Below are 12,603 nucleotides of genomic sequence, written 5' to 3'. Positions count from 1 at the left end.
TTTTGTTACCTGGATACCTTGTATAATGCTTAAGTCAGGGCTTCTGGTGTGCCATACCCCAGAATAGTGTTCATTGTACCCAGCAGGTAAGTTTTTGTCCCTCATCCACTGCCCTACCTCCCCCCTTTCTGGTTTCCAATATCCTTCATATTTCTTTGTGCCTGTGAGTACCCACTGTTTAGCTCGCACTTATTAGTGAGAACATACGGTGTTTGATTTGGACTAGAATCTAGTCACTAGATTTTTGACAAAACTTTCAAACAGATAATTCAGTATTTGCCTCTCTTAGCAAGAGTCTTAGAAATCTCCATATCCCCCCCCCACAGTTCTTCTTTTTCCAGCACCTTAGCCAGTCTTAATGCCTTTCACTCGCTGTGAACTCATAGTTAAACAATCAGTAAATACTGTGGATGGATTTGTAAATTGGATTAATGGTAATCAAGTATAAACAGAAAGAGTAATATTTGTGTCTTAAATGTTTAAAAGTTACAGTTCCACTACTGTAGATCTCACAGAATGATTTTTTCAACTTCAAAATCATTTGCTATTGCTTGTTCCTTAGAGTATAAATATATTGAAAGTAGCCCATGAAATTTGTTTTTATATTCATATAAAAGTTTTCTAAAGTCATATATGTTGTATTATGAAACATGTGAACATATTCAATTATTTTGTTCTTTTATAATCTTTTTTAGTATGTAAGGCTATCATATGACACCAAACCTGAAGTCATTCTGCAACTTCTGCTTAAAGAATGGCAAATGGAATTACCCAAACTTGTTATCTCTGTACATGGGGGCATGCAGAAATTTGAGCTTCACCCGCGAGTTAAGCAGTTGCTTGGAAAGGGTCTCATTAAAGCTGCAGTTACAACCGGAGCCTGGATTTTAACTGGAGGAGTAAACACAGGTATTGTGGTGATTATACCAATTTTATTTAGCATGTTTGTAAATTTTTCATAGTATCAGTTAGATATTTGAAATAATACTCAACAATGAATACAGATATATTTAACTCTTCTGTTAAATCCATAGTTCCTAGGTAAAAATAATAACTGAACCTGTTAGGTTGTCATGTAGGCTTTTAAGCAGGAGTTGGCAAACTGCAGCCCATGCACCAAATCTAGCCCCTTCATTGTTTTTGTGAATAAGGTTTATTGGAATACAGCCACACTCATTTGTTTATGTATTTTGTTTATGGCTATTTTTTTGCTACAGCAGCAGAGATGAGTAGTTGCAACAGAGACTGTATGCCCTATAAAGCTTAAAAAATTTTCTGTTTAGCCTTTTACAAAATAGGTTGCTCACTCTAGAGTAAACCGTTATTCCTATTACTTTCTGACTACTGGCAAATCAATATAAGAATGGCAATCCATTGCCCCAGCAATGGTAAGAAGTAGCTTTCAAAAATTAATTTTTAATACGCTACTGCCTTTCATTCCAAGTCTTCCCTATCACGTGTACAGGTGGAAACGAGGGAAAATTAATTTTAACATCTAAAGTAAAACATATTTATTTAAGTCAGCTTGCAAACATCTGTTTTGTTATCAACAACTATTTCTTGAGCCTCATTGTGTGTCAGATGTTTTTCAGGCTGCTGAGAATATATCATAACACAAAATGGACAAGATATTTACTTCATGGAGCTTATATTCTAGTGGGGGAGATGTAGATAATAAACCGATAACTTAGTAATGTATACTATGTTAAATGATCAGTGTTATGCAGGCATGTGAAATAAAAAGGGAAAGTGAGGTGGGTGGAGGGGCTGCTATTTTGTGTATAGTAAAGGAGAGCTGATATGGTGACATTTGAAGAGAGATGAAAGGAAATGAGGAAGCAAGATGTAAGAAAAACATTAGGCAAGAGTGTATAAAGGAGAGGGAACAGCTAGTATTTGGGAGACTAGTAAGAAAGGTCCAGTATAGTTTGAGTGGAACAAGCAGAGAGAGCTAGATGATGAGGTCAGAAGTTGTGTGGTGAGGGGAAGCATGGTGAGATCAGGTATCACATAAGGCCTTGTAGACTATTATAAGCCCTTTGGCTTTTACTCTGAAAGAGAAGGGAAGGTTTTAAGTAGAGACTTAACATGAGCAGAGATCACTTGGATGATATTTTGAAAATGGAACATAAGTAGGCAAGGTAGCAGTTGAAAGACCAATGAAGATGCTATTTCCATCATCCAAGTGAGGGATGAGATCTAGTGCATTACGAAAATCAAATTGAGTTTGCCAGGGCTGCCATAACAAAATACCACAGCATGGGTGGCTTAAAGAACAGAAATTTTTTTCTCATGGTTATGGAGGCTAAAAGGCCAAGGTAAGGTGTCAGCAGGTTTGATTTCTTCTGGGCCCTCTCTCCTTGACTTGCAGAGATGGCCACTTTCTTGTTGTGTCCTCTCATTGCCTCCCTCTGTGCGCAGGTATCCTTGGCTTCTTTTGTGTTCAAATTCCTCCTTAGAAAGCCATCAGGCAGATTGGATTAGTACCCTGCCCCAAAGGCCTCATTTTAACGAAATCATCACCTATTTAAAGGCCCTGTCTCCACCTATTGTCATATTTTGGGGTATTGAGGGTTAGGTTTCAGCGTATGAATTCTGGGGGACACAATTCAGCCCATAAGAAGTGATAATGAGGAGTTATATGCTCTTTGGAATGGCCTTTTCTATTTTTCTCTCTCTCTCTCTTTTTTTATTTACATGGACTTTTGTAGTTGTTTGTTGTGTATGTGTTTGTTTTGTTGATGGTCATGTTCCACTGAGCCATATTCTTAATTTTTTCTAGATGATGTGTAGAGCAATAACAAAAAACTACAGTTACTTATAGGAGAAATCCAAGAAAGGACTAGGACTAACAACATGGTAAAAGTTAGTTTTATATGTGTTTCTGGCAGTTGTAGTGATTTGATATTGTGGGGTTTGTTTTTGTTTTTTATTCCTTTTTGGTCCTTGTGTATTCTTTTGTTAAGTTTGGCTTTGGACCTTGTTGCCTTGTATCTTCTATATATATGTAACGAAATATATCACACACTATAATGTTACAGATTGAGCACAGTATTCTGGACACAAAACCTTCAAATAAAATGAATAAACTTTTGTCTGAATAGGTGTGGCAAAACATGTTGGTGATGCCCTCAAGGAACATGCTTCCAGATCATCTCGAAAGATTTGCACTATTGGAATAGCTCCATGGGGAGTGATTGAAAACAGAAATGATCTTGTTGGGAGAGATGTAAGAATGATTTTTAAAGTTTTTTGAACTTAAGTATAAACAAATTATAGCAAGAATAGAGTAAGTCAGCTTAAAATATTTGTGATAACACCATACTTTTCAAATTAATTTTAAAAAGTATTTTCCTGAGGTTTTCTTCTGATCCTTTTGAGCATGCATAAATATAAATAATGTATAAATATAAATCAAATTCTTAAATATTAATAATATAAACAATTGCTCTTATGTGTTGATACATATGGTGTATTTTTGTTTTTGTTTGTTTTTTTTTTGTTTGTTTTTTTGAGACAGGGTCTCGCTCTGTTGCCCGGGCTAGAGTGCAGTGGCATCGTCATTGCTCACTGCAACTTCACACTCCTGGGCTCAAGCGATCCTCCTGCCTCCTAAGTAGCTGGGACTGTAGGTGCATCCCACCACACCCGGCTAATTTTTCTATTTTATGTAGAGATAGGGGTCTCACTCCTGCTCAGGCTGGTCTCAAACTCATGACCTCAAGCAATCCTCCCACCTTGGACTCTCAGAGTGCTAGGATTACAGGTGTGAGCCACTGCACCTGGTCTTTTCTCTTTTATGTATAAAATTATCTCACATGTTTTCCATATATGCCAGTCTTTGTAATTAAATTTTTAATGACTACATGACATTGAGAATTGATTTTATTGTCACTAAGAGTAGGAGTCAAATGCTAGTGTTTTGTTTGAATAGGTTATAGACATATGAACTGGTTACAGATATTTATCAAGACCTTTTAAAATAATTACTGAATTTTGACTTTGAAGTGTTGTTAAATTTCTAATATCGATTTTAAAGATTATTCATAGCTAGAAAAGTAGCTAGGTGATATTTGATTGCTTTTTTTCAGTATCCTTTATATTTTGTAGTTTATTCACTTAATAACCTGATAATAGTTTCTTTGCACTATTTGTTTACTTACTGCTTCTCCCTTTGCATGTGATGATGACATATATAATTCTGCAGTAAGGGTCAAGATAGTCTTAAGTTTTTCCCCTCAACCCAAGGGTCCAGATATAATTGTGTGGTTCAACCCATTATTGATAAATCTTTTTCAGTTGCTTAAAAACTTGTGCTTTTTAATATATTCTTTGTTATTTTCTATTTATTTATGTATGTAAAATAGAATTTTACCTCTTCTCTTTACAGATTATTTCAAAATTTATTTTGCATTATATTGTATTTATTCCTGCCTACTAACTGTTACGTTTGCTGTTGTTTAGGTGGTTGCTCCTTATCAAACCTTATTGAACCCCCTGAGCAAATTGAATGTTCTGAATAATCTACATTCCCATTTCATATTGGTGGATGATGGCACTGTTGGAAAGTATGGGGCAGAAGTCAGACTGAGGAGAGAACTTGAAAAAACTATTAATCAGCAAAGAATTCATGCTAGTAAGAGAATTCACAAATTTGTTATTGTTGAAATTATTCTGGGCTGTATTAATAGCCTTCAGCATTCTAGAAAGGTAGAATAGTCTTTGAAGCCAGCCCTTCTTTCCCTTCCTTCCTTCCAACAAGGTCTCATTCTGTTGCCCCAGGCTAGAGTGCAGTGGTGTCGTCATAGCCCGCTACAACCTCAAACTCTTGGGCTCAAGCTATCCTCCTGCCTCAGCCTCCTGAGTAGCTGGGACTACTGGCATGTGCAGCCACACCCAGCTAATTTTGTAATTTTTTGTAGAGATAGGGTCTCACTATGTTGCTGAGGATGGTTGTGAACTCCTGGCCTCAAGTGATCCTCCCTCTTCAGCCTCCCAAAGTGCTGGAATTACAGGTGTGAGCCACCGCACCTGGCCTAAAATGCTCTTTTTCTTAAATAGTAAGATAACATATGAAACAGCCAAAATGGCTAATGTTAGACAAAGTAATAAGACCTAGGAAACAAAATCTCAGGCCAGATAGTACTCAGGTATCAAGGTCAAAGCCAAAAAGGTTTACGGGAAGCTCTGTTGTTATTGTAACCCCATTGCAGCCAGAAGAATTTACAAATATTCTTAATGTGTAATATAGTCTAGTACTTGCTATGAGATTCAAGATCGAAAGATAAAAGGGGGGAAAAAAAACCACTTACAGTACAAAGTAAAAATTAGCAATTTGCTTGAAGTTTATAAAATGAGTAGGTATCACTGTTTGTCAGGTATGTCTTAAAAGTTGGTATTCTTGGGATAGATTTTCCTTTCTAACCATGGCTGAACTTTCTGAGTCAACATCTAAATTTTTATTTCTCATAGAAGAAATTTGTAACTCTAGGACACCAACAAGTTGAGCTTTGTGACAGAGTGAAATAGAAATTCAAAATTATACAACAGCGCATTCAGATTATGGTAGAGTCAGAGATTTTGCTGTAAATTAGGAATGGTTTATAATCCTACAGTTACCAATGTTTTGTATTTTCTCACTGCACTGCAGGTTATTATAGAAACAAAAATTGGCATTCTTCACTAAATTTCTTTGTTTCTTTTTTTTTTTGAGACAAAGTCTCACTCTGCCGCCTGGGCTAGAGTGCCGTGGTGTCAGCCTAGCTCACAGCAACCTCAAACTCCTGGGCTCAAGTGATCCTCCTGTCTCCAGAGTAGCTGGGACTACATGCACATGCCACCACGCCCAGCTAATTTTTCTATTTTTAGTAGAGACGGGATCTTACTCTTGCTGAGACTGGTCTCAAACTCCCAAGCTCAAGCAATCCTCCCACTTCGGCCTCCCGGAGTGCTAGGATTATAGGCATGAGCCAGTGCACCTGGCCACTAATCAGTTCTGTTTATGTAATTCTGATTCTGTCATTAATTTCTATATTAATGTCTTAACTCATTTGGAACCAGAAGTATACATTTTAAAATGAATAAAAACAGATGTATGTTAGAAGTTTAACTTAATACAGTATTAAAAAGGAAACTAAAAACCAAGCTTGGTGTTAAATTTCTTGTCAAGAGATCAATTAGTAAAATATAGAAAATAATTTTTACTTTTCAGTGAATATATGAAGTCTCTGATATGTGTGTTAAATTATATATTAGATTTTCTAATTTTGTCATTTCGAACAGCCTTTGAATTAGTGATAAGGTAATATATTCATTATTTAATTTATTTATTTGAGACTGGTATCATATTGAGTGCTTAAATTGGTATCAATACAATCTTAGAAACTATGTTTTGACTTTTTAATTTTAATTGTTTTATTTAGTAAAAAATGAAATTAGATTACTGAATTTTGCCTAATTTTTTTTTCCTGGAGAGGAATTTGCCTCAGGATGAAATAATTTCTTATGTACACAATGAACCAGGTGGAAAAAAAAGAAGAAAAACTATAGAAGAAAAAGAAATTTAATAGAAAAGTAAAGGAAATAATTTTTAAATTAAACTTTTGCCTTTTTTAGGAATTGGCCAAGGTGTTCCCGTGGTGGCACTTATATTTGAGGGTGGGCCAAATGTTATCCTCACAGTTCTAGAATACCTTCAGGAAAGTCCCCCTGTTCCAGTAGTTGTATGTGAAGGAACAGGCAGAGCTGCAGATCTTCTGGCATATATTCATAAACAAACAGAAGAAGGAGGGTAAGTGTGTATGAGTGTAACAGATTTTTAATAATTTTATTAAAGAGGCTTGTGGTTTTTAGAATACAGTGTTGGATTCCTTTCTATGTTTTATGAACATGAAAATTTCAAGTTTAATACAATACTTTGTTAAAATTTGAGGAAATAACCTGTCTCATACATTATTGGAATGAATTAAAATATAACCATCTTCATAGAAAACAGTTTTGCAAGATGTATCACACGTACAGAGGCACTTGCCTTTTGACCAAGTAGTTCCATTTCTGAGACGTGTTCCTAAAGATGTACATCTGTAAAATAATGTATGTATACCGTACTCATTAAAGGGTTGTTGTAAGAGATTGGAACAAAGTAGAACATTAGAAGGGGACTAGATAAATAAGTTATGGTATATCTACACAATGGAATAATTTATAGCTGAATAAAAGGATGGTATCTGTGTACTGGATTTGGGGAAGATTACCAAAATATGTACTTGGGAAAAAGAAGATGTTCAGCAGCATGTACATTGTGCCACTTTTTATGTAGAATAAAAGGAGAGGGGATAATTGTGTATACAGAAAGAGATCTTGGAAAGTTACACAAGTTAATTGTATATATTATACAATGTATTTTATATTTCTACTATATTTTTTGAGCCATGTAAATATATTACCTATTCAGAAAAGAACTAAAAATGTGAATGCTTATGTTTAAGACATCTTGGTGAAATACTATATTATAATATCTTAGTTATTTTTATAGAATATCTTAAGAAATGTGAGTTACTGATATTGCAACACATGCTTATTAAAAAAAATTCATAAAGTAATTCAAAGAGAAAAATCACTCCATTCCATTTTTTTCCTTTTAAGACTTATAGTGGCAGTCTCATGAAGGAGAAAATAATTTCTCCCAAGGTCAAGTATTTGGTATTAATACAATTATCTCCAAAGTTCTTGCATGGATCTACCTTCATATATATTCTGTAAATAATGGAAGATGAAATCAGTGAATTAAATTATATTTCCTCTTATTTCAGGAATCTTCCTGATGCAGCAGAGCCTGATATTATTTCAACCATCAAAAAAACATTTAACTTTGGCCAGAGTGAAGCAGTTCATTTATTTCAAACCTTGATGGAGTGCATGAAAAGAAAGGAGCTTGTAAGTAGATTTCTGCAGAATAAGTCTTTTTATTTTTTTCAAAGCACATTCGAAACTGGGGTAATACTTTTGTTTTTAATTTAGATTTTAAACTCTAAATTTTCTTTTAACTATGTAAAGCTGTCACTTACTGGTCTTTTCAAGCTGAGAGGTATCATAGAAGGAGGCCTATAATTCTTTATATGGTATTAAGACAGTATATATGCACTTCTGTTTTAGGAAAAGTTTTATACCTAAGTCTCAACAGATTATGTCCAGTATCAAGGAAGAATTGGTAAAGAGTTGTTAATGGTTTTTCTAATGAAATATTTGGAAAAAAATCTTTAATAGTTTTATTCTGAGTAAGCACTTAAGCCTATTAAGTTAAAGATTTGTGCTGCTTAGTTTCAGTCATGTAAACATGGGCTTAAGTTTTCAGAGAGAAAATTTTTTAGCAGGCCTATAAATAGGTGATAACATGATTTGCTTTGCTGTCTTCTTCCATTGGAAGTTTTTATTTACTATGAAATGAAGTTTGTTGAAAAATTTGTATTGGGGTTATAATCTTTTACTTTATGAAAACTTTTATTAAATAAAAACTTCTAAAATAGTATTATGTTTCAAGTAATTTAAAGGGAATTGCAATAAAGGGATTGAACAAAACAAACATTTTTTGTTCAAGAATACACGTATTATTTGAAATAATGTTCCACTCTGTGGAAGGAACAGCAGGATTTATTTACTAATTTATAGCCTCAGCCCTTAAATTGCTTACTAGTAAGGGACATAACATAGGTCAAAAATAGGAATATAATATGAAACCAAATATTTTTGGTATACTCTCCATTTTATTTGGTAAATGCTGAAGTCTTCTAATTTTCTGGTTTCTTGGCCGAAATAAAGTTATCTGACCCTCCCTAGATACATACATACATACACACACATATATGTATATAATGTGTATATAAATATGTATATGTATATTGCCCCCATATAGTTTGAAATTACTTTCTAATCCCTTTGCTTTAAAAATGTAAAGGCATAATATTGTGAATTAATCTTTAAATAGATCACTGTTTTCCACATTGGATCAGATGAACATCAAGATATAGATGTAGCAATACTTACTGCATTGCTAAAAGGTAAGCTTTTTAAAACTATATTCATAAGTTCTTTAATTTATAGCCTATTTATATTTGTATAAGATAGGACTTTTTAATTTGGCTAAATGCTTGGAAAGTGAATTTTTCTATAGTTTTTCTTTGTGAAAGACACAGTGTTGGCTTTCTTCAGCAATAAGTTGACTTTTGTTTTAATATTGTTGAATTTTTTAAAAAGTTTTTAGCAAAGTTTATGCCACCAGACCTAATTATCCCATTAAGAATGAATCAGACACATATAAAACAAAAATAAGTGTTTAAAGGTTATGAGGTATTAGTTAATAGATATTAAAGATAGGATTTTTAAACATGCTGTTTTCATTCTGCGGGGAAACTTGGAAAATTAGTGGTATCTTTTAGGACTAAAGGATTGACGTACATACACATCGAAGTGTTTTCTTCTTGGTATTTCACCAAAGACATCCAACTGATAGAACAACATTACAGTGAAAAATCTTTTCAAAAATTAGAAACTAAATAGTGTCCCATCTGGGTACCTGAAAGTCAAAGTATGCAATATTGTTGCAAGAGCTCATCAAGAAGTCACTGTTTTGTTATTTACCAGAATTTCCCAAATATTATACCATAACAAATTGCCAATATATCAAGCATTTAAAAATACTCTAATAAAATATATTTATATCATCTTGGGATCAAGAGATCATAAGTGATAGGAAACTCAGAAACTATAAAGGAAAAAAAAAATCAATGAGATAGCATAAAAATAAAAAGAGAGTATTGTATACATGTAGTGTTTGCCATAGACTTTCTGGGTACAAGCCGCTGTGCTTAAGTGGTTTACATTGTTTATCTCATTTTATCCCTATTACAGCCCTAAGAGGCAGATTTCCTGTTACTTTACTAATTTTATAACTGAGGAAACTGAGGAACAGAAATGTTGAAGTGGAGGAAATCACAAAGAACTATTACAAATTAATAAGATGAATACTTCGTGGGAAAATGAGTCGGAATTTATGTATTTGATGTTAGCAGAAGAATCCAAATGCTTAGAGAAAATGTAGAAAGATGGTCAATGTTACAGTAATAAAGTAAAAATAAATTTAAGAAAAGAAGCAGCTCCTTCCTCCCCATCCCCAGCACATGGAGAAATGGGTATTCTTATACCTCTGGTAGATGGTATAAGCTTTCTGAAATGTATTTTGGGAGTATATCTTAAAGTCTTAAAGTATATCCTTGTACCCAGCAATTTGGCTTCTGGAAGATCATCTTATTTAAATAATCAAGCATGTACACAAAAATATACTCAGCAAAAAATTCAAAATAACCTGATATCCACCAGTTGGAGTATTTATTAATCGTGGCTCACCTTTAAAAGGTATTAATGTATATAAGGCAGATCTGTATATACTTATAAGGAAAAATGAGTTTTGATATTAAGATACATAAAGCAAGCTACTACTGACACTTACAGTATGACCCCATTTTTGAATAAATAATTAAAAATATTAATATATATATGAGCTTATATATACACAGAAAAGCACCTGACAGGATATTTTCAAAATCCTACCAGTCAGTACTGTCTCACTGATAGAAACAGATCATCTTTGTTTTCTCACTTTTCTGGATTTCGAATTGTTTGCAGTGATCATGAGGCTGTGTTGTTTCTATAGTTAGAAAGTTAAAGTCCTCACCCCTCAAGTGAATCTTATCTTTCTAAGGCAGGCTGCTTCTGAATGGTGGCTGACACCAGCTATGTATGTTAATTGAAAGGTAGCGGGGAGATGTCAAAAATGTTTACATTTTAATGGAGATAAATTATTTGAACTTGTCAACTATTTTCTTTATTTGTTTAGGTACTAATGCATCTGCATTTGACCAGCTTATCCTTACATTGGCATGGGATAGAGTTGACATTGCCAAAAATCATGTATTTGTTTATGGACAGCAGTGGCTGGTATGTAAATAATCTGCAGACACAATACAATTAAACTAAGTAATAACAAAGTATTTGCTGGAAATGTGACTTGACATTTTACCTTCCTGACAATCGTTCAAAATAAGCTTAGCTAAACATTTCTACAACATCTAAATCCATTTAGGATTTAATTTTAGTAGCTCTTGATAAAAATTTCTTAATTTTTTTTTTTTTTTAAGAGACATGGTCTTGATCTTTTGCCCAGGCTGGAGTACAGTGGTACAATCATAGCTCATTGTAATCTCGGACTTCTGGGCTCAAGTGATCCTCCCACTTCACTCTCCCGAGTGGATGGGATCAGTCATGTGCCACCATGCCCAGCTAATTTTTTATTTATTGTAGAGAGGGGGTCTACCTGTGTTGTCTAGGCTGGTCTCAAACTTCTGGCCTCAAACAATCCTTCTGCCTTCGCCTCCCAGAGTGCTCAGATTCCAAGCTACCTGACAGGATATTGAGCCACCGTGCCCAACCAAAACTTATTTTTTTATGGGGTATATAGATCTCTAGAAATCCTAGAATTGAAAGAAGCCTCAGGACTCATGCTCTCTAAAGAACCCATTTTATCGTTCCCTTGGATGTTTAAACCTCTCCCTTCTGCAGTCTTCCCTGTCCTACTTAATAGGAGAAACTTCTTCCCAGTTTCTAAGATGAGAAACTTTAGTGTCATCCTTTACTTTTATATATTGCATTCCTGTTCTATCTGTAAGTTTCATCAGATCTATTTCCAAAATACCCAATTTTATCATCAGGTCTGTCATCATCATCCTTTTGTGTTATTTCAGTAGCATCCTTTTAGATTTCTGTAGTCTCAGTCTTCCTCTCCTTTTACATACAGAAAATGGATCACATTCCGTTTCCTCCCGTAATCCAAAGCTGTGCGATGGCCTACACAGTTTTACATTATCTGCCCTATTACTTCCTCTCTTACTTTACATTGCACCACTGCTCCCTTTGCTCTCTTTTATCTAGCTTTGTTGGCCTTCTTGCTGTTCCTTGAACATATTAAGCATGCTCCTATCTCTTGGCTTTGTACTTGCTGTTCTTTCTGTCTGGAACATTCTTTACTAGACATCCACCTGAGCTTAATTCCTCATATCTTTTGTCTAACCAAATGTCTCTTCTCTCTGTCCACCCTATTTTATTTTCTTTTTAGTTATTACGGATACATAATAGTTGTATGTCTTTATAGGGTACGTATGATTTGATGCAGGTATACAATGTAAATTTATCAAATCAGGGTAATTGGGGTATCCATCACTTAAGGCATTTAATATTTCTTTTCTTTTTTTTTGAGACAGAGTCTTGCTCTGTTGCCTGGGCTAGAGTGCCATGGTGTCAGCCTAGCTCATAGCAACCTCAAACTGCTGACCTCAAGCGATCCTCCTGCCTTGGCCTCCCAGAGTGCTAGGATTACAGGCGTGAGCCACCACGCCCAGCTTAACATTTCTTTGTGTTAGGAATTTTCCAGTATCACTCTCGATTATAGTTACTTTGTGCTATCAAATATTGTTCATTTTATCTAACTATATTTTTGTACCCATTAACCATCCCCACTTTATCCATGCTCCTTCCCAGCCTCTGGTAACTGTC

General features: G+C 34.4%; 1 protein-coding gene across 2 annotated transcripts in view; it reads left to right on the top strand.

Moving 5' to 3' along the window:
* Window positions 1-12,603, top strand: part of LOC105814519 (transient receptor potential cation channel subfamily M member 7) — a 91,042-nt gene that overhangs the window by 59,162 nt on the left and 19,277 nt on the right. Inside the window, exons 5-11 of one of the 2 annotated variants that reach the window (XM_012649524.1) lie at window positions 696-909; window positions 3,105-3,229; window positions 4,465-4,636; window positions 6,616-6,790; window positions 7,812-7,935; window positions 8,984-9,056; window positions 10,892-10,992. In XM_012649524.1, coding sequence (XP_012504978.1) covers window positions 696-909; window positions 3,105-3,229; window positions 4,465-4,636; window positions 6,616-6,790; window positions 7,812-7,935; window positions 8,984-9,056; window positions 10,892-10,992 — 984 coding nt within the window. Of the gene's footprint in view, window positions 1-695; window positions 910-3,104; window positions 3,230-4,464; window positions 4,637-6,615; window positions 6,795-7,811; window positions 7,936-8,983; window positions 9,057-10,891; window positions 10,993-12,603 lie in introns of those variants that run through there. The other variant, XM_012649525.1, reaches the window with a different exon arrangement.

This window comes from Propithecus coquereli, unplaced genomic scaffold (assembly GCF_000956105.1).
Source record: "Propithecus coquereli isolate 6110/MARCELLA unplaced genomic scaffold, Pcoq_1.0 Scaffold3, whole genome shotgun sequence".
NCBI classification, from domain to species: domain Eukaryota; kingdom Metazoa; phylum Chordata; class Mammalia; order Primates; family Indriidae; genus Propithecus; species Propithecus coquereli.
The sequence above is the reverse complement of the archived record's forward strand: the minus strand, read 5'-3'. Positions and strand labels throughout refer to the sequence as shown.